Source organism: Apaloderma vittatum, unplaced genomic scaffold, assembly GCF_000703405.1.
Source record: "Apaloderma vittatum isolate BGI_N311 unplaced genomic scaffold, ASM70340v1 scaffold11410, whole genome shotgun sequence".
Classification (NCBI taxonomy): domain Eukaryota; kingdom Metazoa; phylum Chordata; class Aves; order Trogoniformes; family Trogonidae; genus Apaloderma; species Apaloderma vittatum.
The window spans coordinates 43,457-71,281 of record NW_009696239.1 but is presented as its reverse complement, the minus strand read 5'-3'; the positions used below and the strand labels follow the sequence as shown (position 1 = coordinate 71,281).

General features: G+C 42.0%; 1 protein-coding gene across 2 annotated transcripts; it reads right to left on the bottom strand.

The window, feature by feature from the left end:
- Positions 1-151: 151 nt before the first annotated feature.
- On the bottom strand, positions 152-26,853 carry SPATS2L (spermatogenesis associated, serine-rich 2-like). Of its 2 annotated transcripts, XM_009874038.1 has the most exons (10): positions 26,748-26,853; positions 23,343-23,392; positions 22,494-22,734; positions 20,503-20,703; positions 19,953-20,088; positions 9,285-9,343; positions 5,776-5,885; positions 5,156-5,258; positions 2,872-3,092; positions 152-1,562 (listed from the first exon to the last, which is right to left on the bottom strand). In XM_009874038.1, exons 1-10 carry the CDS (start codon positions 26,752-26,754, stop codon positions 1,164-1,166), a joined length of 1,527 nt encoding a protein of 508 aa, XP_009872340.1. In that variant the 5' UTR covers positions 26,755-26,853; the 3' UTR covers positions 152-1,163. The 2 variants fall into 2 exon arrangements, with proteins under 2 accessions (XP_009872340.1, XP_009872346.1); XM_009874044.1 differs by lacking the exon at positions 20,503-20,703.
- Between the last annotated feature and the right edge of the window lie 972 nt (positions 26,854-27,825).

Here is a 27,825-nt window from a genome sequence, read left to right as displayed (position 1 = left end):
TGGCATCAGAATCGAGCTAAAAGCAAAAGCCTTGTCCACTCCAACCTCAGCTGCAAGCAGCCCAGCGACACCAGCTGAGCTCAGCAAATACAACTGGAATAAGATCACAAAGGTTAGGCACCGTGAAGCAGCAAACACCAGAATATTTTATAAAGAAGATTTTAATTTCTTGGAAGAAACAGGTTTTCTGAAATACAGATTCAGAACATTAAGATTTTTATTTAATAGAAAACTCAGAAGGATGTAGTATCTGCTCAAATATGTACCTCCACATTCTGCTGCATGTTGCTGTAACAAATTTATTAGTCATAGCTCTCATTATGGACAGATGGTTCCTACAGCAAAAATATAGAAAAATAATTTGGATTCAAGTCTAGAACACCTGCAGCTTTTTGTGTGCAAAAAAATAAATCCAACTAGTCATAGAAAAGTGGCTGATAAGGATGGAGAATAGGGCTGTGCGTCTGAGTAGCCATGACTATATACATTCCAAACTTAAGAAACGAGCATTTTTCCTCAGCCTCATAGTTTGTCAATGGAAAATATCAATATGTAATACATTTCATACTATTTATACTTGACTTTGAAGATCTCAGATTATGGAATAATAAGCTAAAATCAAATGTACTGCTTTTTCAAATGTTCTTGTGTGTAACGATACTCTCTGTGTATACAGTGTGCATGCATGTACTTGTATACACACACAGAAAGAAAGGTGTAGAGAGATTTGCTGAAAAATTCTACAAGACTATCTGATTTCATTGCAGACCACAGCATACAGACTTCCCGGGACCCTTCTAACACAGGCTGCTCTAAAAAACAATAATGTTGACTGGCATAACCACGTATCTACAACAGGTTTTTGCTATTATGAATTTAATTATCAATTTATTTTTCCAATCTAGATTTCATTTTTCTAAGAAGTAAATGCTGCTTTGGTTAGATTCCGTACTGTCATGACAAAGTAACTGTGAACATACTGGGCAAAGCATTGGAAGTACAAATTAATTTTAATAATTAGTAATAAAAGATACCAACAAGTTTTAAGCAGCAACAGATTTAAAATTGCTATGTTCTGACTTATCTTCTTCACCAATAAGCATCTCGAGCAAGAAACTAAAAGGAAGAGATTGAATTTCTCTGCCTGCCGCCACCGTGACATTTTAAGCCACCAGAGTCACAGCTGGCACGGAGAGAACAGCGGCATCAGCCGAGCCCTCCATCCTTGCCGGACGTAAGTTGCATTGCGACCCCCTTCCAGCGCTGCCCTGGAAAGGCCTGTGATCAGCAGTGTCTAGCGAGTGGGGCTTCCGCCGAGTCTTTTCTGGGTGGGTCAGGTTCTCTGTGGTCCTTGTAGCCGTGGACTGCTCTTGGTTTTTCATAGCTCCTCTGTTTTTTGATCTGAAGCTGTTATGCTGCTGTCTTCTGTGTTCAGACCTAGAACTGCTCTTGGTATTATTGTGATCTGCCTCATTATTGGCACCTTGCGACTTGAGAGATCCATTGAGCCGGACGTTTTGGTGCTGTGGGTTGAATCTTCGTCTCTGGCCAGAGGGCCCATTCTACCCAGAAAGAAATCAGAGAACTGTGAGGTTATCTGCATCCTTCCAACAGACAAGAAATACAGCAATCAGAACTAACAAAAATTGCAGAATAAAACTTGGAGTGTAAGTAGGAGGGGGAAAACACGGTATGGTTTTGACTGTTGCTGGAGTTCTCTATTCGTAACACTTAAAAACTGAACACGGTACATCCAAGTAGCCTGGAAATAGAGACAGCAGGGTCACCACTGATGCCAAGTTAAAATCTGCCGGGATGCCAGAGAATACGGAAAAGGGGATGGAATACTACACAGCTCAACAGCAGCAGTTAAGAGCACTGAAGAACTCGATATTGACTGATTTCTTCCAAAATAACAAAAATACCTTTCCCAATAAAGCACGATGTAAATACTACAGCAAGACTGCAGGAAGAGCAGAAATTCACATGTAAATTAAAGTCGTTAGGAATCCACATGGAGGGAGAGACTCCCACTGAGATATCTTGCTCAGGAAGCTTTATTCCCTAGCAGGAAGTGGGTGAATTCCTTTATTTGCATGACCGCCAGGGCAGCTGGTTTCACACTGCACCAACATCATGCAACGCTCTCATGGTTCCCTTCAGGCACCTCCTTGAGCCTAACACCCGCACTGGGACAAAATTCAGACCAACCTCAGTGATGGCTTCACCTAAGCGTAACAATACAAGGACATTCTAAGGTGCTCTTATAATAACACAGCTACCAGTACAGCATGATACTATATGGCTCAGTCAGCTGAGCGCACCGCTAACAACGCTAAGGTCGCGGTTTCAATTCCCGTTCAGTCCCCATGCGTTGCCTGATCTAGTCGAGAGGTGGCGTCCCTGGCGGCAGGGAGGCTGGATTAAAACGATCTCTAAGGTCCCTTCCGGCTTAGGCCATTCTATGATTCTGTGATACAGCTTCTGAAACAGGAAGCTGGCAGGATTCCACTTCCAAGACTCTGATGTTTCAACAGCACATCAACTGACCGTTTCCCAGCGATCAGGAATAAATGTTTTTCCGTTGTAGCGTGTAGGGTAAACTGGCTGTTACGGAAGGTCTTTCAGCCTACTAACTGCCACCCAACACCAGGCAGCAGTCTGCTGGTATCACGTTCTAGTATTTCCCTGTATGTTTGCGCTGCGCCTTGAAAATAAAGCTGGAAAACGTATACTTGCGTATTTTCAAAAAGTATTAAATAAATATAGGGACTGCAAACCAACACTGGACTTTATATTAACAACTTTCACTACTACATATTTTTCTGAAATTTTAAAAATTAGCAGTTTATTTCATAACTGGTTTCTTACCTGCTTATTTGTTGGGGTTCCTTGGGAAGAAGATTCTGTAGGACTGCAAGAAAGATGACTTGGTACTTTAGTGCCGGCTGATCTATTATCAGAGTTTTTGGCATTACTAGAGGACTTTCGGCTGTGCGTATTTTGCTTGCCAGCTGTTGCATGCGAGGTCATTGAAGACAGCACTGAACTACACGGTGTTCTTGAGGAATAGTTGTTCTTTGGGTGAGAAACTACAAAAAAAGTATTCTGTGTTATCAGTTAAACTATCAACAGCAGGCTGTACTCTTACCCTGCTTACAGTTAATTTTGGTAGCATCACGCCAGCCTTACTTTAAACAATGAAGTAAGTTTGATAACTAGGTCAGAATAACTGTAGCAACTGAGGATCATCTGTTAGGTTTTCTAAGGCCCTTACTCACTGACACCAACATCACCTATTTCTCCCACTAGGTGTCCTCTTTAGAAAAAGAATTCAGTGATGTGAACAAGGAACTGAATTTTTTGTCCCAAGTTCATTGTGGCTGGCTGTCACTGAATTCTGCTCTTCTCTCTCGTCCTTATAAAACAGACTGCTGCACATGGAAGCCCACATAAAAATCCAGGTGCTTGTCATAAAAATGTATTTTTAACAATACGTACAAGGAAGGGGTACAACTTACCACTGAGCATTCCGGATATATATAAGTTCCATTATTTTTGTTTCTTCCTGACCTTCATTGTGAGTGGACACTGCCCACCCTCTGCTCGTGCTAGAGCAAGCCTTCCTGTGCCCAAGCTCTGTGGTTTAGTGAAAGCCCTCGAGAGTGGCTGTTCCTGGCTACAGGTGTGCAAGGGGTGTTTGCAGCTCCTAGTGGGGTACGGGCCTCGTTGCAAGATGCAAGAAACATCTTTGACACTGAAGGGCTTTGCTTATCAAAGACACGCCAGCAGCACGAGTTGCTCATCTCAGGTCACTGAGGGCAGATGAGAGCCAAGTTCTTCAGCCAGCCGGTGCACCATCAGTCACTCGTAAGATGGCACTGCTTCCCGGCTAACGGCTCTTCTGACCTCACTGACCCCTTTTCAACAGATCTGCACCAAACTATGCTTAACTAACACTTCACTGAAACTTGGTATAAGCAAGTAACTGCAGCTAAAAATTAACTGCAGCTGGAAGTCATCTACAAAAGTAGTTCAATGAGTTTTAAAAGAAAGTCTACAGTTGTATCAGTAGCAGCTGTGGTTCTATTAGGATAGTCTCTACAGAATTTTCAATCTCTTCAGCTTCAGGGCATGAGGTAGGGTCTAGGAGGTGACTACGAACAATGAGGTGCATTGCTGTGAAGCTTACGGCCTCCTTTGAAATGTCCCGAGTTGATGCTGATCAGCGAGAGACAGTATGTGGGGTTAGATGATCTTCAAGTGTTCTGCAAAAGCAATTCTTATGGTCTAATGAATTAAGCCGGTTACACAGCAAAGGAGTCAGTTCTTCAGCTGTGCAGTCAGCAGATCGTATTAGCAGACTGTGTGATCTTTTTTTTTCATTTTTTTCCTATTTTTAGTAACTTCTTGAAAACATTAATTATCTTCCTCATGAAACTGTTTTCTTTCCTCCAGGATGCACTAGTTGGGTACTGTGTTAACAGTTTTTCTCCTGAGTGATGGAACTGACGGGATATCATAGGACAGGGTAACATTTGGTGCAAAGCATTATAGCATTTACTTTCTTTTTTGGGGAGGAAAGCATGACAAAGATGAGAAACAGGCTATCTGGTATTTTGCAACAGGGACATGATACTTGGAGCAGAAAATGAACCTGAATTTCCAAGCAGAAGGGCAGATAATTTGGAAACAGGAACATCTGGGACTACCTTTAGCTCCTGAAAAAACCCAGTGAGTACTGTTATAAATCTGAGGAGTTACTTCCTATCAGGAGAGTGCCGAACTGGTCTTGTAACATTGTGCTCACATAGGGAAGCTTCTGGTTTACTAGTTATTCACAAATTACTGAATTTGAGTGTTCCCCAGAGCTGACTTTTATTTCCACTTAGAAATCCTGTTCTGATGGAAAACTCCGGCTGATCTGAGTAACACCTGGCAACGTCTGACAAAGAGAGCGCTGTGCACATACAGATGGACTGTGCAGCACACGCAGCATCTAAGGTGTCTGACTTGGGCATGTTCCCTGAGCCTGCAGCACCATGCATGTCAGACTGGCTGGCACACATCCTGTTACTTCTGCCGGCATTTCCTGCACAGGCACGTGGAACACCATGTTCCGAGAACAACTGCGTGGGAAATCATCAGCACTTACTTTCTCCACAGAGCTGAATTTGAGTCTTCAGCTGTTCTGTATCACAGGAAAATCGGGCAGACCTGCCCAGCTCTTCATCATATTTCCGCTCACTCACAAAGTGCTGTAAAAATACAGACAAGTTAGCAGTGACTTGCATTCTGAGCAAAAACTATGTGGATAGCACAGAAAACAGTCAGCACTCAAGTTCACTTCAAGGCTCAGCAGGCTCTTGACCCTGCCCTGTACACAGCATCTCTGTGCAGAACCAAGTATTTTCCCATCCTTACCAAATTCCGTGTGTCTCAGCCCAGTGACGGGTGGATCATTTCACTGGAGTACACACGTCTGATCACTAAACCTGAAGCTATTGGGTTTACTTCTTAACTGAGTCTGCTAAATGATACACAAACAGCACAACTGCCCACCGCTACCTTTAGGAGGGTACAGCTTACACTTTTCCGACAGTGTCTATGCACAGCTCAGAGGTGCTGTGATGCTTTAAGAAGTTACACTTTCCCCACGGAAAGGTGGTGACCCTTTGGCCCAGAGGAGGAATGAACAGCCTGAGCATGTTAACATGACAGCTCTTGGCTTTTACGTGAACAGCTGAAATATTCATGCAGAAGTGAATGCCTGACCTTAATTTCAGCCCTGAGTTCAGACAGTTGTGCTTCAGCCATCTGACTGGCTAGGTCTGTCAATCTCTTCAGCTCCTCAGCTTTCTTCTGCCGAGCAGTCAGGATTTCCACTGCCAAATACCAAGTCAATAATTAATGCTAGGAAGGTAAATTTGCTGTGTAACTCACTACACTTTGGGCATTCACACTGCACATCACACGTGAGACAAACACGCATCTCAGACCTCCGACTTCAGCTGCACTTCCAACATGCTGCTTGAGCAGATTAAGTCAATCATTGCAATTAACTGAACTGCCTGGTGTTGAGAAAGATCTGGGAATGAGGTAGCTGTCAGAAAATAAGGTAAAACATTCCTTCAACATTTAGACCAACTGGGCAGAGACATGTTGTTCTGAGTTTTGTAGTGCTTGATTTTCAAGCACTGAATCAGGCCTAATCAGCCTTCCATGGAGACATGGAAAGAAGCATTACACTGAGTTAGCAGCCTGTTTCTGAGGACATGGTAGATTTTATTTACACAGGGGCATTTCAGTTCCCCTGAAAAAAACCTCTTCATATATAGTTGACATTAAAATCACTGGCATTACAATTTTGCTTTTAAGTACAGAATATACACAGTTGCCATTTCTACAGCAAAGCAGTATTACAAAGGCCAACAGCTTTTATGAAAAATTACTACTGCCCATCTTATATATTTTCTATAAGGAAGAGGTGAATAGCTACATTTGTATAGGAAAAGATTATTCATGAACAACAAAGCAACAGTCCACTTACATGCAGGATAATACGACATTACAGTTTTGGTGAAAAATTAAATACAAGCAAACTCTCACATGGTGACTCGATGTAAAACGAACAACTGATTAACCGGCTGGTGGGATCAGCACTTATGGCAGAGAGGAAAGACAGCATCTAAAATCATAACAATCGTAGTCTTTTGTCTACAGCTTGTGACTACAGCCAGGGTGAGCGGCAGTCGCTGTAAACTATCCTAAGGCCACAGAGTCTGTCACAGCTGTGGAGACTTCGGCTTCTTTGCCTTCTTTTGCCAAAAACTTCCAGAGCAGACTTGGCAAGTCACCTAACCAGCTCAGACTTTGTAACGCCATGGGTTTGATAAGAACTAATGACATTTCACAGAGAGTTTGTCTCACAACCCACTATCATTTCTTTAATCACGTGGCACCGTCTTTTCAAACTACACATTCATAGAATGCGTTGGGTTGGAAGGGACCTCTGAAGGCCATCCAGTCCAACCCCCCTGCAGCGAGCAGGGATATCTTGCACTACATCAGGTTGCTCTGAGCCCCATCAAGCCTGACCTTGAATGTCTCCAGGGATGGAGCCTCCACCACGTCTCTGGGCACCCTGTGCCAGTGGCTCAGGAGGCCAGGCAGGGCACAGAGCTGCAGGCGCACGGCTGCGTGGGAGCATCCAAACCGCGCAGCACAGGAGCGCAAGGCAGGGAAGACCAAGGGTGGCTGCAGTTCCTTCCCCCTGTTACTAAATCTGTGCCTACGTTATTACTTATGCTAAGAACAGGTGTGTATCTATCTCTCTAGCTGATTTCCTAATTAAATGTTTTTGTGGAATATGGTCTACAAGTCTGAGAAACTTGTATCAGATTAAACAAACAATTTATTAGCTGTTTTTCTATGTCCAATAGGTCTGTTTTATTGCTTTCTCTGGGTACAGCTAATATTGTTTCTCCGCAAGGCCAGCATCCCCTTTGCTGAAGTGACTGCCCAAACCATATGATCTCATGTCATACTGGCACTTACCTCTGCATGAGATGCCAGCCAAATTCCCATTTTTTTAAAAAACCTGAAATTATCATATTCGGAAATTTTCCCAGGATTGACAGTAAGATTACCCACTGTAAAACAGTCCTCCAGTGCAGCAGAGAGATGTGAAAATAAATAATAATGTAAATCTTGGTTAGCATGTCACAGTCCTACAACAACTTTCTGCCTAAAATTGTGAGGGCACTTTAAAGCCTCCAAAGCCCTGAGAGGCTGCCGGGCCTTTGCGGTTAGAGACAGGTGTGAGGGCTCTCCCAGTCAGCCATGGAGCCAGCGGGGACGCAGGGAACTAGAACCTGCCCTGTGCAAAGGAGCCCTTCGCCTGCCCGCACGCACGCAGGAATTACGTTCACTTTTCACAACAGTGACTGCTCCATCTGGCCAAGGTTAGTGAAGGGGCCCTAGGATACCACCCTAGAACCACAGAATGGCCGAGGCTGAAAGGGACCTGGAGGACGGATTTCCAAAGCGTGTTTTTGTTTATGCGGTTTGGGCTTAGATCTGTGTCTGCTGTTATCAGTGGGAATGTTACCCTTGGTTTTCCTAGAGCTGATAATGGCTACCTGGTCCATGCAGGTAACCAAAAAGCTCCTCCCCAGACTAGCACAGAACTCCAAATCCACATCTATTTCACATTAGTACTACAAAAGTTAGCATACAAAATTCCAAACGTAAACTACTGCCAGCCTTGGCTGTAACAACTCATACCTTTTAGTTTCCACACGTATACAGCTGCAAGAGATTGAGCTAGCAAAGGACGATTTAAATTACTTTTTAAACAACAATTCAGCCAGTATGCTCTTGTGAACTAAGTAAGAGTTCTAAATGCAAATGAAGCATTCAAGAACGTTACGTATATAATATATCAATATAGCAATAAAAGAAGTGTACGCATACCTAGCAGTGATATTTTCATCTGCCAGGAAAAGTATGATTCTAATAATATTTGGGCTACTCTTCGGTTTCTGGCTTAGTGCTCTCTGTTGAAACACATCCCCTTGATCACTGGGCCATGAATACTGCATCTCAGATGAGGCAGAGAGAGATACTGTGCGATCCTAAAACATAACTCAGCTTGCTTTCCCCCGCAAACCAGGGTACGCAAAAACCAGAGATGACGTGAATGCCTTGAATCAGATCAACTCCCACAAATTATTAAGATATCAGATTGCAGTAAACATCTGTTTGTTATTTTTTTATTTATTTCTGCAAGTTATAAGCTTGATCACTATCTCTTAAAGCTATGCAAGGCCACAAAATAACCTATACTCCTAGAAATTTCCAGTATTGTAACTCATGTATGTAATATAAGCAAACAAACTGTGATTAAGAAATGGAAATGAAATAATCAACAAACTATTGAAATAAGAAAACAAAAAAAAGGCCAAAAAAACAAGTGTTCAAAAAGCTCTTGTAAGTAAGCAGAAGGAATAAATAATTTAAATCTAACTTCATATGAACTTCTGGCTTACCTTAATTTCAGAATATTAAAATTTTGATGCACAATCTTTATAAATAGAAACTATACAGAAATTATCCCAGAACATCAAAGACTTATTTGACTGTATACAAATACAATAAAAGATGATGGAAAGCCGCTATCCAAATTTGTAATGTAAGCTAACCAAATTCTATAATTTTCTGCCAAACAAATCATTTGTTTCTATGACTATGGCAAAAGTTCCCTGTGTATTTTTTTTACTTACTGGCTTCTTCTTTAACTTTATCAATTTCTGCCATTAATGACACTTCTTTGTCTACGATGCTAAAAAAGGAAAAAAAAAGAAAAGAAAAAAACACAATTTAATCCATGCTAGAACTGTATCAAATTCAAAAGCTATAACCACACAAACACTTCAGACCTCAGTTATGGGCGATTTTGGAATTAATAAGGCTTAGAAAAAACCGAAGCTGAAAAAACATCTAGGCAAACTGACTACAAAAGATTAGTGATAATCAGCGTGTGCAGATTCGCACAAACATCTCACTAGCCTGCCACGCGTGTGCACAGACGTGGAAGTCACTCCGAATTCACCTGTTCAGCACTGCCTGGGCACAGCTGTCCTCAAACGATTCAACAGGCTGGCTCCCAAGTCACCCAAGTTATACCATTGCTGCCACTCGGGTCAGTGCAGCTCAGCTCTCAATGCAGCATTAAGAATACCACAGAGGGAAAGCCTTGTGGAAAGAGGTCTTCTTCCTTAAATAGACATATTCTTGCAAAATATGTTCAAGAAAAAAATGGGGTTTGATGTAGAGAAGCATTAATGTATCTTGATAACAGCTTCCTCGCCCCCATTCTCTCCAGGACTGGCAAGGTGTGGTTCCACTCTTACCTGGCCTTCCTAAAGGGCTCGCGTGCCTCTCCTTTCACAGAATCTCTGGCACGCAAACCCTGACAGTGCTTTTAAGCAGTGCAAACCGATCGGGTTGGTCTAAGTGCGAGCAGAGAGTAGCTTGGGTAAATTGTTCATATCATCAACCCAGCAACGCTGTTCACTGAGATAACAGCACTGCAGGATGCTGTGCAGTGGACAGTACTCTGCTCTGCCAGCCCTTGTTTCCCTCACCAGATTATTCTTGGTCTCTTCACATTTAATAAACACCACCAATGCTTATGTTTGCACAAGCAGCTGGGGCTAAATAGCAAAACGCATATCAACCACCAGGAGCAAATCCAGGCACACACTCGAGGGATGACCGGAGCTCTCAGTCCTTTCAGTAAAATCATCCCTAAATGTATGCTTTTGTACGCAAGTTACACAGAAGTGAACCAGCTGCCATTAGAAGGAAGACATTACAGAAAATAAGAAAAAGCATTTGTCTAGAATGCCCTTGGGAAGAAAGGAAACATCCTCCAGAGTTCAGTGGGCAGCAGTCCAAGGCAGCAGACTTTGAGGAGCGAAGGGCTGGCGGGTTGTTACCCGACCCTGGCAGTGGCTGGGGTTTTTTGGCAGGGAGCCGGCTCAGCCACAGCCTTACCAGCCGGGACGTGCCCGGGAGCCGCGCACCCTCCCCTGAATCTGCCCGAGTTAACCAGGCTCATGCAGTTGGCTTGCAAGAGGGGTTCTGCAGAGCCCTGCCCTCGGGTTTTACCCATCAACCACACCACCTCCAGAGCAGAGGCTACGACCTCTGTGCTGCCTCCTGGCAGCTGCCAAGAGCGACACAAGCAGGGGCACCGACAGCAAAGGATGCACCAAAACAGTACAAGTGCAGCGTAACACATTTTTCTGTTTCATACATATAAACAAGACCAGATATACTGTTTTGGCCTGCCAGATCAATTTAGTGTGACCTACACATCAGAGGAACCAAACCAGCTTTTTTTTTATGGTCGAACAGATCAGTTAGGAGGTATACACTTACAATGAAAGGATGCACTTGTTCCAGTTGGCCCTCAACATCCTCCACGCATAAATGTCAAGCTTGGACTCCAAACAGGCAGGTGATGATCCCAGCTTGCTAAATAGCTATAGCTTTTCAGAATTAATCTATTTTCAAATAGCTCTCACAGCTACATGGTATAATAAACTTCCTAAGTTTTCACAGCAGACGGCTTGAAGAGAGTCTTGCAAATTCTCACCTGTTTCTATCCTCCACAGAAAGATATTTTAATGGTCTTTAGAGTCTTCACCTAATTTAGGGGGAAAAAAAAGTCTGCACGTTTTCGCTTTTGCTGTCGCTGTAACAAAATTGCTTCCCTAGTACACTACTACACGTTATATAAACATGAACTTTTGGCTGGAAAAAGTATTCAAGGAACAAGGTCACAGTAGCAAAGCTCATCAGAACTGTGTTTTGGTCCAGTTCATTACATGACAGTCCCCTCTCCCCACTCCAACAACAGAGCCTTGCTAAACTGCTTGGCCCGTAACGTTTTGGTTTGATGCCAAATAAAATCACTTTTAATACTAGAATGAGCACAAGGCCATAGCACTTCTATATTTATATTTTATAGTCAAATCTCATCTGTTATGAGACAGTTTTCCACTCGTAATGTTTTAGCGTGGTCTCTGCTGAACATCTCAGCAGTGTGTTCGAATGTTGTAGCAAGAGAGGCCAGGACGGATGAAACTGATGGAGAACCACCACCAGAGTACTTCTCTTGTAGCTACAAACTAACATTGGGAAAACTAAAGAATAAATCAAGAGCAAAAGAGTTTGCTGCCTTTGTCAATAGGAGACTAGTCATAATCTCAGTGTCTTCAAGGGACAGATCTGGGTGGGGTTGCTCTCCCCTGAAGCCAGTGCAGCTGTACCAGCTTACACCGGCTGAGGACACGGCCTCTCTCTCACTTGTCAAAAGGACAGGAACATATTAATTCTCATCTGGAAGCGTACAGCCACATGTCTCAGCCCTGAAACCACGAACTACCATATTTCATGGAATAATGGGAGAAGATAACATTTCTTTAGAGATGCCATAGGCCAACCAGTGCCAGGAAATGCTGTTTCCTCTTAGTTTGCCTAAGGGTCAATTATTAAGGAAACAGAGTAGGAATCAAATTGATTCCTTTCTAGTCATATAGAGCACTTGAGTGCAACGCTGAGCGATTCCTCCTCCATCAAGAACCGGACAAAATTATAAACATGTTGAAAACTGGAAAACTAGATCGAGGAAAAAAAATACGAAGGACATAATAAATACCAAAAGAAAATTAAAAGCTAACAGATACAGAAAGAGAAAAGAACACTATGGAAAAAATCAACACATCAAATCTGATCTCTTGTTCCTGCTAAGATCCTGCTGTCTTCACACAAAGCTCAGAGAGCACCTCAAGCTGAACAGCTTCCTAACTCGCGAGAAGTTTTATTTTCCGGAATAATGCCCTACTCTGCCTCAATAGGACAACCACGATCAGACCACAGTGCTAGGAACTGCTCAAAGCTCAGCTCAGCCATACCACCTAGGAATGTGCTTCCTTTCAACGCTTCTTAGCGGCCACTTGATGCCAAAACTCGTTATCAAGCTGGAATACTCCAGCGCACAGCCTGCAGCCATTGGTATGGATATTGGGTGCTACAGGAACTTTTTGCACACTCTGTAACAACAGGCTTAAGATCTAACTTTCAGATCTAAAGACACTTCACATAAAACATTCTGGTAACTCCTTCCGTTCTCATTAGGCTGTTTCTCTCCGGTCTTCTGCAGATGTTAGGAGTGAGGCTTAAAATCTTAAACATGCATCTTTAGCTGGTCCTACTCTTGTTAGATGTCTTACCTCTTTATTTTTGTCTCCCTTCACCACACCTCTCTTCCGAAAGGACTGATTCTATTCTTCTCTTACCCCTCATTTTTTCAGTATCAGGACCTGGGTACCAAACTTCAGCTATCAGCACAGGCAACTGTTTCCCACAGGCAAGTATCTGGAGTTTGGAGCACAGGATTCAGCACTATTTGATTTTAATATCCAGATGAAACTTTGAGGTGGGGTTCAGGAAGGAGACAATTTTGTCAAAGGAACACAGCAAGGTAGAGCCTTAATGTAGAGGAGCCAGTGCCCATGCTGTAGAGATAAGACGTGTAGCAGGAGAGACAGCAGGTCTCTAGGGTTCATTTTGCTAGTGCGATTCTGAAGGCAAGAGTATAAATGTCCTATTCCTGGTTAGACGGACAGTAGTCGTTCCCTGGACTTAGGCAGGCTGGCAGAATTCACACCAGCATACAGTGGCAGAAGAGCTGCAAAAGCCCAACTGCAATAAGTTGCCATCACAGCAACGATAAGGGCAAATTACGCTGACAGCTGCCTCATTTCAGTTTCATACTCAGAAAAAATTCTGAATTTGTTCTGACATTAGTGGAAACAAATTAATCTTCCTCTAGTTTACTACACGAAATTTAGTGCTTGCACATGAAAAAGAAAAGATATTTTCAGCCAGCTGCGACACCTCAAAATCCCACCAAAATTATTAAAGTTATTGGTGCCTCTTCAGAAAAGCTGCTTCAGGTTGCCAGGCTGACAATTTATAAAGCTTTACTGATGAGAATCACAAGGGTTCCAAATGATCAGAACCTTCTCCTTCCTGCTGCCTCTTCTAGGCATTATGATAAACCTATTGTGCCTGAAGAGATGGGGAAATAAAAAGACCACGCTGACATGGAGGCTGACATGTTGACAGAGATCACAAAAGTAAGGCACAGCTGCATGGCACAGAGGTTGCTGCTAAGAGCATAATTCAGATGAGTCCTTTCAAAAGCCTGTCAAACCCCCCAAAATGCCCATTTTCTCCCTGAGGTGTTCAGTAAGCTTCACTCCCCACTGAACGCTGAGTACTGTTCTGCAGCCTGAGGAAGACCCGGTCAGCTGTGGCACTCCGGCTGACTGCAGCAGGGCTCTGCAGCTCAAGGAGGGAAGAGCTACTTTTCCACAGGCATCCTCTGGGATCTGCTCCAGCAGGTGAGACGCCGCAACACTAAGGTACAACCGGAGTCCTGTTTCCTGGGAAAAGGAGTTAGTTGTGGGACACACCTGGAGAGTTTTTTTGAAACCTAAGCTGTCAAACACAACACAGCATTCTCCAGTGACTTTGCTCTGTCAGCAGGCTTTGGAAGAAACCCCAGCAGCTCCTTAAAGTAACTCTGGTTACCAATCTGGTGACGAACTCGAGCGAGTCAGAGGGACGTTAGGAGTGTCCCTGTCTCTCCTATATCTGAGCTAACACACATGGGACAGGCCCAAGAAGCTCAGTGGTGGTCTTTCAAGCATTATGCCTCACTTCCCGCACACGTTTCCCTTTTAGCATGAACATACTGGACCCACAGGTGGGGTAAAAAGACAACAAGAAAGAACTTGCCCCTCAATCCAAAATTCAGAGCTGTCCCTGTCAAACTTCCAGCAGAAGGAAGTAGAATGACACGATGAGAATGTAAATACCTGAAGCCCAATCGCCTGTAATGAGTTATGACAAGCTTTATAGGATTACTGAATAGCCATGCTATTTGGTAAGCAGAAAAACAACACTTCGGGTTTTCTTTATGGCAATAAAGCTGTAGAAAAAGCTGTTGTTACATTACACATTTTGCAGTGTCTCAGTTAGTTAATGATACTCTTCCAGTATTACCTCAATAGTATTTAAATAGTCATGGTGCTTGAAGGTTACTTGATCGCTGTATTAGCACATGCACAGTGTTTACACAGCAAACCAGAGTACATGAATTTTCATTCTGACCACAAATACAGCCTCGTAACAACCAGACAAACAGAAGACAGAATAAATGAATTTCACTGAAATCCTTCCCTCTCATAAAAGTAAAAATGCCCAAAGGCTTTTACTTATTCAAATTTATTTTGTGTATTCTTTATCTACCTTCACTAATATTGTTCTCCTTAGCATCCAGCTGGCACAGTGGAGTCTGGTAAAGTCATCAAAATTAAAAGAAAAATTCAAATAGACCTTTCAGATCTCTTTACAAACAATTTTGAATTAAAAATCCATCACCTGATCGTAAAAACTTGTATAAGCTAAAAATTGACACAGAAAACCTTTTCCTGAAAGAACACATCTAAATTTTAATTATTTTGAAGTGGAGGCATCACCTCAGGATGTGGCAGTTTTAACAGTTCTGAGCATGAGTTGTACCATGGCTTGTTAGCATCCTGCACATTTTTACATAAATCTGTAAAGATTTCTTTCCTATTTGAGTCCCAGTTCTGACTACTGAGGTATCTGAGTGTCTTTCTGGCTTTATCTGAAAGAACACATCTAAATTTTAATTATTTTGAAGTGGAGGCATCACCTCAGGATGTGGCAGTTTTAACAGTTCTGAGCATGAGTTGTACCATGGCTTGTTAGCATCCTGCACATTTTTACATAAATCTGTAAAGATTTCTTTCCTATTTGAGTCCCAGTTCTGACTACTGAGGTATCTGAGTGTCTTTCTGGCTTTATACATTTATTTGTACCATGGCTTGTTAGCATCCTGCACATTTGTACATAAATCTGTAAAGATTTCTTTCCTGTTTGAGTCCCAGTTCTGACTACTGAGGTATCCGAGTGTCTTTCTGGCTTTACACATTTATTTTAGCCTGAATGCAGAAAATCATCGGCTTTACAGTTTGCCAAGGCAGGGTCACAGAGAGGGGATGACTGTTCACATGCTGCTCTGCAGCTGCGAGCGTTGGCAGTGCTGCTCATCACCCAGCACCGCGTTAGTATGGACACAACTATGGTTTTAAATGACTTCTTCCACCATTCAGCCACTCTTCTGCTTTGATTTTAACTCGGACAACAACAGAAAACATTTTTATCTTCCTCAAACATACAGTGCATGCTCTCTAGTTGCTCCTTGAATGTATTCTAATGTATTTTTAGATTGTTAGCATTGGCAAACTACATTTTCCCAGCAGTATGTCAGTTAATTTTTTATCCAGTCTACGTTAGAACTTTCACGTGCTTCTCGTTCACTCAAAAAATCATTGAATGTGTTGGGCTTCACGCTCTTTATAAAACACTGGACATACCAGTGGGTGTGAGATGCGAAGAGCAGAGGAAGTTGGCTGTCTTTGGTCCATTTGTGCCTGCAGTGTAACTAAGCCTGGCCCTTACTACTTTCTACAGACCATGTGCTGTTCGTGGCTGGAAGCAGACTGCAGGGGCGAGTAGCAGATGTTTTCTTTTAGTTCCCCATATGGCTGTGGGGAAGCCCAATATGCAAAAATGATTTTCTGGCAAGAGGCATTATGGGGAACTATGGCTCCTTTTGTGCTCTACTCATTTCACTCAGATTTCCTGGGGCTCTCTTTTTATCCCCAAGATAAAAAGCAAGAAGACAATTACAGACTACACGTTTTAAGCTTGGCAAGAAAGGTCTTGGGCACATTCCAGTGAGAGGGAAGGTCACCTAGCTTTTCTGACCTTTTCCCGCAACTCAAGCACTATTCTTTTCCTTGCCCTAAACTGCTGTGAGACACAGCTATGGTCTGACATATTTTACATCCAAGCAGTAAGTGGAGCAGCTCATGCTCTCGCTCACACAGAGGTATTCCTGAAAACTATACACCAAAGCTGGGTGCAATGGTTGGAAGGATTTTCCTCTTTCTTTCAGGTGCACCTGTGAGTGTGAGAAGCGGTGCCCTTCAGTTGCTCTGCCCAGGACTCTCATAGCCTTCGGGAAAGCCATGTCACAGAAAGCCCTGCAGGAGCAGGGGTGACAGGGGCACTAGATCAAGCAGAAGTGCAATCCATACGTGACTGCAAAAGGCGGTGAAGGGCAAAGCGCCCTGCCTGGTCCAGCCCATGGCCTCTAAAATGCTCTTGTGCCCTCTGGTATAAAAAGCCCTGCGTACAAGCAAGTCCTTATCACTTGTTCTGAGCACGCCGAGAATTACTCCAGTTGGCAGGAACTCCTGGGAGGCTCCTTAAGAAAGAACAAGTGAGCCCTCTGCTGTGTTTTTAAACAAACATCTTTCTGGGATTATTTTTTTGTCCCCATTTCATTAAAAACTTAAAACCAGAAGCAAGCATTACATTTTCTTTTCCAAGCATTTATAGGTGTTCACAGAGCACCTGCTCCAGACCACTCCTTCTTTAGACTGTGGGAGGCTCTAGGCACTGTTATGCCAGATGCGTGACCCTTTAAACAGCAGCACAGTGCTGACTAAGCGCGTTCAGGAGTAACTTCCCTTCACTGGTTAAGTCAAGCTAGAGAATACTGACCCAGAGACACAGAATTACACTGGCACCTATCACTCAACAATTTCTGCTGCTAAAAGGACAAGTTCTTCCGAATCTTTCTGATGAAGCTTTCAGGACATCTCAGGCCACACGTGCTATTCAGTTATCTCCACAATAATGGTTTCATATGCTATCTGGTGGTAGGAGGAAGGTATATGATGTTACCTTTCCCGCTCGGTCCCCATGTGTTGCCTGGTCTAGTCGAGAGGTGGAGTCCCTGCCCATGACAGGGAGGTTGGATTAAATGATCTCTAAGGTCCCTTCCAACCTCGGCCATTCTATGATTCTATGATTTTATGATCTTTGCAATTTTTCATTATTTCTGTGATTGGTAAAATCATGAAAAGAGTAAAAAAACCTAACAACCCAACATTATTAGAAAGTTCAAAAGATTACTGAGTCTTGAAATGCAGTTTTGATTCTGACCTTGGTAGTAAATGCAAAAAGGAGGTAAGAAGGGTCTTTTATCCTCTTGTCACAGGAAGAAAAAGAAAAGCCCAAGAGAGACAACAGAAAGTAGTATGTGTTTCAGCATGCAGCTGCAACACGAGATTAAAGCTTCCGACTTCATCTAAGCTACACTAAAACCCCTTAGGTGGTGACAGCTGTGTGTACCAGGAACCGGTTCAGCTCCCCTCTGGGTTATGGTGTTGAGCCCATTCAAGCACTCCTCCCTCCAGTTCTGACCATAGACGGTCTTTCATGGCCGCCTTCGGCTTATCTGTTGTACATCTCAACCAGTCTGTGCTCCAGTGGCAACTGGAAGAAGAACTTGGAAAAAGCTTTGGAATCCTTATCGCAAAGAACACCAGCTACCACCAGCGTGCCCTTGCTGTTGGTTATTCCGTAGCATGTGGGAGCAACAGCTCAGCTGAACTGACTGTGTCACAGGGAAACTTCCGTGCACAAGGAGGATGATAAATATGCAAGAGGCTGATCAATTACCCCTCCCACTACCACTAGTGAGGTTTCCTTCAACTTTGAAGCAAGGAAACTGCCATGTAAATTACACAAACAGGAACACCATGTGTTGACTGTGTGACGTCTGAAGCTGTATCACTGGTTCTAGTGATTTCTACTTAAGTCCAGTCAATCTACAGCAGATCACAGAATCATAGAATGTTTGAGGTAGGAAGGGACCTCAAAATATCATCTAGTCCAGCCCCCCTGCCAGCAAGTTTTTGTAAATGAGGCACTAAAGATAGCGCTTCCCTTTTTTTTTTTCCAGAGCTTAAGCCACAAGGTCACATGAAATCTCTCTGAACTGTTTTAATTTTAGCAAAGAAGGTGCTAAGTCATATGTTTTACTGTTTAAACTTAATTTGCCCTTCATTCCTTTGAAGGAAAACCTAAATATAAGGCTTATAAGCTGCCAAAAGCAAGGTACCCCACATTAGGATTTCCACAGACACGTCCTGACATTAGGTTGATGAACTTTACTTAATATTTCTATACTAACAATATAATCACTGCACTTTAGTTCATAACCAAACATCACTCTACTGGCTCCAGAGCACCCCCAACAACAACACGCAGCTTAGTGCAACTGGTGGCCACAGCCCATGTTCACTGGAGACAAGGATCTCCGGGCTCGACAGCGAGGTGTGCCGGCAGCTCAGGGCAACACCACCTCACACAAAACTGACTCGCTTGTGCTCGGACTTTCCAGCCAAACAGATGCAGAGCCCCTGGGGCACTGAAGTCACTTCAGAGGCACCAGTGAGGACAATGAATATACCACTGAACTCCAGAGCTAACACACTTCCACCAATATTACAGAACTATTGTAAGATACACCCTTAAAAATACTGACAAATATTGTGGACAAATTAAAGGTGAAAGGTATTCGTACTTTTCTGTGATTTGTAACTGAATCTTGTGCATTTTAATACGTTTTTTTCTGTTTACTGCAACACTGCATAATACACAAGTTTTATATGGTATCTATGGTTAACAAAAGGCCAAGTAAAACTCAAACCAGAAAATATTTTTCTGTGACAAGTATGTACAAAATATGCAACTTGCTACTACAACAATTATTTCCGCTACAAATTTTCTAAGGGCATAGACATATATGCTGAAGATCAGGAATAATGAAAATGATAATGGAAAAAAATTAGAAAAAAGAAGAGACAAAAGAACAAGAAAAGAGAGTGAACTAGAGATCACAACAGGAAATTAAGTGACGGATAGGAAAGACAGAAGAAACTATGAGGGAAAGAAAAAAAAATAGAATAATGAGAAAAGAAGCAAAAATGATGGAAAACGAAGACACAGTAAAGGATTGGCTGCCAAAGAAAATAAGATCAAAGAAGTATAGAAATAAGAGATTTAAAGAAGGTAAACTAGACTTCAGAAAACCCCGTAGCTTTCATTAGCTCAGATGTGCTGCCACTGAACTTGATACAAAAGAATTAGATCAAGATGGATCACTCAGGAAAAAAACCCACAGCAAGATCTTTTTCAAAGAACTGTCGTCTTGTCCCCCCTCTGTCTCTCTGCATGTATGTGAACACCCAGTTATGCATATATCGCTTCCTGGTGGGTGAGGAGTTACCTCATGGCACCACCTGTTTTTTTGACAAAACCAAATGCTGCAAACAAGGTGCAGGTGACCCCTCCCCATCAATGCCAATGGCCTCATTGGCCTCTCTCCTCTCAGGAGGGGCTGAGGGATCTCAAGTTGATTTACCTACCAGCTGTGCAGCTCTGCAAAAGCAGCTTTGATCTTCTTCACTGAATTATCCACTTCCTCTTTGATCATCATACGATATCTGGTTAGAGAAACAGTGCAACGCTGCAAGTCTTTTACTGATTTTTCAATGTTTGGCCCTAAAACAGAAAATAAAAATTGCATAAAAGTCAGAAAAATCAGTTTGGCTTTTCTGAGTGAGGTATAGTTCAACGTTATTTGCCCGGATTAGGACAAAGTGGTTATCCTACTGAAATCCATAAATCCAACTTTTCCATAGTCATTCCCTGGTGCTCTTCAGATTCTAAACATATTTGCTCAACTTCATTCCCCCAATCAAGTAAATGTAAACAGCACTATTAATTCAAATTATTTTAAATTCCATTTAATATAACGTTAAATAGACCATAAATTGTTCAACTTATTTTTGTTATGCTGAACATGGCTCTGCTCTCACTTTCAACACATATCTTCCTCATGTACGTGCTTTTTTTCCCCTGGAGGCCTCAGCTGTCTAAGCACCTCGGCACGTATCAACTGGCCATCCAATTTACCTCTTTTTTTTACTGAATCATCTGTCTTTGTTTCAGGTTGGGCTGCAGCACTGGATGATTTAACTGAGGAAGATTTTGACTTTGGCCTGCCTAGGTTACACTGGATTTGAACTGATGACTGAAGAGACTCATGCTGTTCTACGCCATTCACAGTCTTTGGATTTAATTCCACAAATACTCTCTGGTGTTCTCGTTCTTTGTCTGCAAGAAAACATTCAAGTAGAAAACACGGAGTTGTAAGATTAAGCAAGATATGAAGCCTTACTGCTGAATGTGAATGACTTTATGTTTCTACACTGGAAAAATCAAGTTGTTTTTTTTTCACTAGCACACATTCGACAGAACCTCAGAAACCAATGATTGAAAATGGTTTTGGTTATTAAACACTAATCTGAACACATCTATCGTCAACAGTCTAGAAACAAAAATTAATCTGAAAAAAAAATTAACTCTTTCATGCTGGTATGAATATAGAATGCATACTACTAATTATAACCTTTGCCAAATACAAGAGACAAGAACTAGAGAGGAAGTTGGCTATGGAAACCCTGAGACTTTAATGTTGAGAGATATAAACACTTCACACACACAAAAAGTGTCTGTCATTTAATAAGCATTTTCAAAGCACAAACTGAACATTTCTACCCAAAACACCTGCCCTGCCTGACTAGAGATTTCTATCAAAAGCAGCTGCTAAGAGGGACCAAGCAGGAAATGATGTCAAAGATCAGGCTCCTGGGTTCAACAGCTTCAGAGGGATAAGACAACAATTCCTGAGCTGCTTTGGCTGCCACAAGATGACCTGGTTTACTCTTCCCAAGATTCCAAAGGGATTCAAGATATCAGCACCATGACAGAGGGACGAGCAGCCAAAGAATGGCTATGAAAACCGGCAGAGATAAGGTCAGCTATTACTGCCACCATGAGTTTTACAGTTAAGGAGATAAGCATAGAAAATGATTGTTGTGTTAACTCACTTTCCAATCTTTGTACTCACTTTGATGAAAGAATGATAGTTTGTTCTGAAGATGTTCTTTACGCATCACTTTATTCAGCTGATGTTGTGCAGTGTCTGGAGAAAAAGGCTTTGTCATTAAAAACTGCATTACAGCCCACGGAGTGGGATTAACACTGCTGGGACTGAGGGATACCACCTGGGCAGTGCCGGGATATCAACTAGTGACTTCTTTGTGCCCTGGCTGGGCACTCGGTGGGTGTAAAGTACATCTTGGGATGTTTCCATGGCAATTGCATAGCACCAGAGAAACAAGGAGGAACATCAGTGCCCATATTTCTAAAACAGCTTTTGTTTACAGCTTTTAAAAGGTGAGCCTGCAAGCGGAAATAAGTATCTTACATAAAACAGTGTGGAAGAAAGCAGCTAAAGAAGTTAAAGAAACCTGCGTACCTGTGAAAGCAAGAAACACCAGGTATGCAGCACTGACCATACCAAAGGAGCAGTGCAGCCACCAGTCTCACTGAGCCAGGAGCTCTGTTCTAACCGCCACTAACCCCACGCAACCCTGGCTGTACCTCATGCTAAGGCAGATACCTCCGAGTTATAAAAAACATGCTCCTTCTACTGTCAGTTGAGACGGGTCTTGCTCATATCGCTCAGATGACTTTGCTCCAGATAAGGGATTTTATTGCTTCTGCCACCATTTTACACTCAAACCATTTTCTAATCCTGCATCCTTCTGTATTTGTATCTGTAATACTCTCTATCAGCTGGGTCTCTAATTATAGCTTGATCATTTTGTCTCTAGAAAAGAAGGACATCTTGCAAGGAAACATATTGCAGGGCAAATTGTGGCCAGATACAGACCACTTGCATGACTTTAATAGCTATTCGCATTCTTTTGCACACGTACCTCTCTCCAACCTCCTTTTATTATATACTACTTCATGACAATAAAAATACCACGATCTTTATATAAACGGGGGCTTGGCTACTGCCAGTTAAAAAGGTGTCTTGTGCCAGATGAACTGACCTGTGACTTCTGGACAGACCAGCGCTGACTCTACAAATCCTGAGCCTTTCTTCTCAGCAGAAGCAGCTTCCAGCTTCTGACTGGCCGAAGCACCACTAAAGTTGTCCTTAGGGCATTCACTCAGATGGCAGCCAGATAGTCCCTGTGGCTCTTGAGATGCCTTCTCAGGTCCACCAGTCTTGTTTTTAGAATCGTTATGGCCTTGGTGCTGTTTAGATTTGCTTCTTTTTTTCCTATTATTCTACATGGAGAAATATCGCAATAATAGAGATATCACTTGTTGCAACTTATTTAAACTCAAATATAATCAGTAAATTGTCCATTCTCCTAAAGTGCTAGATACATGATATCAGTAAAACGCCATTTACAGGCTATGCTGTGCACATTACATCTGTTCTTAAACCCTTTGAAACAAAATCTGAAGCACCAAACTGGTTTTCCCCTTCCTTCTACACAAAATACCTGCACTGTAAACCTGGCAGCAAAAACTCTGGCACTGTGAGTGGCTGTGACTATCCAGGGTACAGCTGCTCATTCCTAGTATTTCTGCACATGGGCTGTTCTGGGATTTGTTCTGTACTTTTCCAGGGTCTGGCTCACACACACACACACACACACACACACACGTGCTGTCCCAGGAATTCTTTCAGAACGCTGCGCTAGAAAGGCAGCAACAGATGAACAGGATTAAAAACAATGCACACACTTGCTTTCAAGTATTCCAACTACAGATGTGCATGAAGTCACTGATGTTAGCAAAGGTGGACAAAATACTGGCCTAAATAAAAGTACTACACTCAACCACACACCTGGTACGTTGTCTAAATGCTTTCGAGAGGAAGTTCTTACCTTCTTTTTCCCTGTCATATTCCATTCCTTTAGAACCTGAGCTGCGCTGCCTAGAGAAAGGAAAGAAAACATTTCAACAGAACTTCATTTCTGAAAAAGAACAAGCCAGTTTCAGAATCGTTTCAAGCCTCAAAGCTGGGCAGCATCGTCATTCCTTGTTGTTGCGAATTCTCCTGTGTGGGAAGAACAAAATGGGTTCTGCCGACTTTCTTCTGTCCAGTTACCTGTTTTATCTGATTACGCTACTTACAGGGGATGGGCTACTTGGCACTACTGCTTTCTAGGATCTTCATTCCACAAAGTCATTAAGCGGGTGCCTAAGCCCCAGAAAAATCAACACTCGAATCTCTTGCCTGGAAAGAGAAGCATCTCAGCACCCTTGAATCAACACTGCGCAAAGGAGATAGTCCACCCTGACCCTAGAGCTCGGAGAGTTTTAAAATCTTTTGCCATTTTTATCATATACTTTCTATGCGCGATCTGTCATATTTACAAGGCATACGAACATTAAAATGAAGACTTACTAGCAGGCAAAAGACTATTTTTGTGGATTTCTGCAGAAATTCAGCATCACACAAACACAGAAAAAAAATGCTTAAAATTTATATTGGAAAACGATACAATTTTGTATACTTGAAATTCTGTATGCCAGCCCTAATTAGTTGGTTAGATAAATTTATGGAACAAAATAAGGAGAGTCGTGGTCAGACCATTGCCAGCTGACACCTTAGAAGAAAACACTTATACATCTAATTAGCATCACTTTGTTCTCCTGGACCCTAAACTTGAAAACAAATGCTCATGGTAATCACGGAGTCTGAACTGTCATCTAAACTACCAGGGCAGCATCTGCCACAATAATCCTTTTAACTGCAACTACATTAAATGCCTTCTGCTTGAATTTAAAAATCATTTTACCATCACTGCAGAATTTTAGTGAATATTCATTTATTACCCTTTCCAAATGGGTTTCATACTCATTCATCCTACCCATTTCACTGAAGTAATGCTGCTTTCAGACCACCACAAGTCCGCAACTTGCATTCAGCCAAAGACTTGTGAGGTTTTCAACTGTACCAAAAATATTTTTCTATTACAATACTCCAGATCCATGATTATCTGGCAAGTCTGCCACGTACATCAGAAGAGATAAAGTGTCTTGATATAAATTGAAAAAATGTATCCAAAGCCATATTTTTTTTCCTAGATGACATGACAATGCAGACAGAAGGCTAAGGAAACTTCTATTACATTTATAGCCATACATATATCTATCCACATATATACTTACTTACCTATAAATGCAATCTCCTCTCTGAAAGACGCTATCTTTTGACAGACTCCATGTTTCAGTATAAAGAAATAAACCCAGACATTTGCTGCCCATTTTACTCCACGTTGCTGAAAATAGGCACTTTCACTTGACAGCTTTGTTAGCTGTTTTCACAGTATTGTCCAACACTCTTTTTGTGTTGGCTGGTGTTATCTTAGCACTGCTTCCCTGGGAATACCATGCACAGTTATTTTAGGGATTCACCCAACTAACCTCAGTTTCCTCCTGTTGGAAACCCACTCACTGGGCAAGTCCCAAAGCCCTCATTTGAACCTGCCAACGTATTCTCTTGAACACATCTACAAAGCAGCTGAACAGACCTTCTGATTAGGCTTTATTGAACACAGCAAATGAAACATTTGAACCACTCTTTTACTCGACTCAGATTTCATATATAGAAGTAAATTCCTAACAGAGACATCACCTGTACGCCACTCCAGATAGGAAGCAAAATTCAGGAAACCATGTTTGACCATTTCTCTGAGAGAAGCAAAGAATGGAGGTGCCCAGCCTCTTCACTCAGCACGGCCATGCCCATGTTTTTCACTGCACGTGGCAATGCGTTCTCCGTGATTGGGGTCTTTTAATCTTAGCAATTTCTGTCATTTACGTGAAAAGATACTCAAAGTGCTAGATTCATTCTATCCACAGTGGCAGCTGAATGGACATGTCTCTTCTCAGGCTGTTTACAGACAGCAACAAATACTGTCTGTTCAAACACTCACTTGCAAAGCCTTCTGAACTCAAGGCACAACGATCTTAAACTGGTGAAGTTCAAACAAAGACCATCTGAACCCCGGTTACAGCAGCTTGCTTTTCTTGCAGACTTTGTTGTTCCCCTGCAAGGCTTGTTTTTGCCCTGTTTCTTCCTTGTAGATGATGACACATGGCTATGAAAGCACTTCCCCTTTTGAGGAGCCATTGGAAACAACCACAAGCAAGCCATGGTAATAAATCGAATGAAAGAAACTTACTGAATAGGCATGCAGCAACCCTCCACTCCTTTCCCCTGGCTATATCTTACAGGAAAACAAAATTACTGTTAAGCTAGATGCATCGCGTTTTACTCTGTGTGCACAAACAAACTCTGACTCAGAATCTGACTGCCCATGCAGACGCCTGAGCTGTGAGGCACCATATAGATCCGACTGAAGAATCCTGACACGTTTCTCAATAGCGCAGTTTGCTTGCGTCTGCTTTTTGAATACTGGCAAGTAATTCCTTGTATATCATGATGCTTTTTGGCTAATACATTTTAGTGAACTAATCCAAACCAAATGCAAAACTACTCTGGAGTAAAACAAGGTAAGAAACAAGCAACTTGGTGAGAGGGCAAATCAACACTATCATGGCTTCTGAGACCATGGAACTTCTACTATCTTTTAGGTAGCCTCAAGCTACAAAGATTTGGAGAGGACTTGTTCACAGAACGCTATTATTCCTGTAAAGGGCTTCTTACAGACTTTGGTGAAAGTTCAAAATACCTGCCATTATATGTTTATCAGAAAAGTGGTATTTAAATACAAGTGACCTTCCATCAGAGTTGGGCTCATGATACAAAACGCAAAATCCGATCCAGATTTAGAATGGCTCAATCTTTCAGTGAAGTCTTGGTTCAGCCATTACAAATATCAAGGCTATTTGCAAAATTCAGATTAAGGTTTGAATGTCAATGTATGCATCGAGTTCAGTAGTTTTGGGGCCTGGTTATCTGCTTCAGAACTATCTCAAATTCTTTATAGTTATTCTATCTTCAACAGTGAATTGTGTTCTGACATATTTACTTTAAAGAGCATTAATACTTTCATGCAGAATAAATAGGGTCCTCAAGAACAGCACCCAAAAAAGGCAAAGTCAGGTAGAACAGATAAATCACCATGTCAAACTCATAATGTAAAGAAGCAAAGACAGAGACAGGAGGATCGATTAAAAAAAAATGAACCTCCTAAGTAACACAATCATCTGAATTTCATCAAAACAACAGGATATATTTTGAGTTACTAGAGACAATGACTACTTTAGTATGCAATTGAATCTTTCATGCCTGAGTGAAAAAGGTACACTGTACTCACCATCCATGAAAGCCTGAACAGCCTTGTCTACATTGTTATCAAACTGCTGCAACACCAGAACTATCTCATTATTGCTTTTGTTTGGAACGACTGATCGGATTGCATTGATCTGGAAGGGAAAAAAAAGGAAGACAATGACGTATGGGTTTACCATACTCCTTTAGACAACAAAGTACCTCTGTGCCAATGCTTCTTTATATAAATACAAGCTATACACACACGCCGTGCTACAGGAAAGTTATGATTGGTGGCTTTGCAATGTCTAGAAAACAGTCATACGCACCAAAACAGTCACAGGCTAAGAGAAAATAGTACAATTATAAAAACTCTAGCAGGTGCTCAGCATAATTTCAGTTTGATGTTCCACATATATATATGTATGTATGCATGTATGATTGTATATATGTGACCAGGAAGCTTGTGTAACAAACTTCTGAACAAAGGGCATGAGAAGTCAAATGCTTCCTTCAGGAGACTCTGCTGATGGACGAGACGTTACAGCCACAGCTGATTCTGGCACGCCATGCTTCAATTTCGCAGCATGGGCTATTGTGGTATTGTGTCTTCAGTATCCGTTACACTGAATGGTAATTCAATCCCCTATATTTTAAAGAAAATATTCCTACTGGAATTGTGTTGATGATTTACTTTCTCAGGCCCATGTAATATAGCTGAAGGTAAATAGTTACCTGAAACTTAATTACAATATTGTCCCATTGCTAGATAATCTTTACTAAATAGTACCAAAATACAAATACTTGGTTAAACCAAAAGCCTACAGGAGTTCTCTGAAAAAAAAAGAGAATCAGTGCCAAAACCAGTCTGGTTGTTCCAAATGAGGTTTTTCAGCTTCTGTGTCAAGCTATCCAGCATGTATTTACTATTGGAGACTTGTCATTGCACTGCCCATGTTTATCCGCCACCCTTCTTTGCCATCTTTCTGGGCGAATGCATCCTAGTTTAGGGTGTACTTTATTTACCATCCCGCAATGCTGTTAAGCTAATTTCTGACTGTGGAGCATTGGTAGTCTTTTTACTGTACTGTGAAATATAATTGTGAAAATATAATGCATGAAGA

What these genes read in the sequence shown, in the direction of transcription:
- SPATS2L (XM_009874038.1), bottom strand. An exon ending in AACTCAGGGCTGAAATTAAG is followed by an intron (nt 5,259 to 5,775) that starts GTCAGGCATTCA and finishes GTATTTTTACAG; the next exon opens with CACTTTGTGAGTGAGCGGAA. An exon ending in AATTCAGCTCTGTGGAGAAA is followed by an intron (nt 3,093 to 5,155) that starts GTAAGTGCTGAT and finishes CTTTTTTTGTAG; the next exon opens with TTTCTCACCCAAAGAACAAC.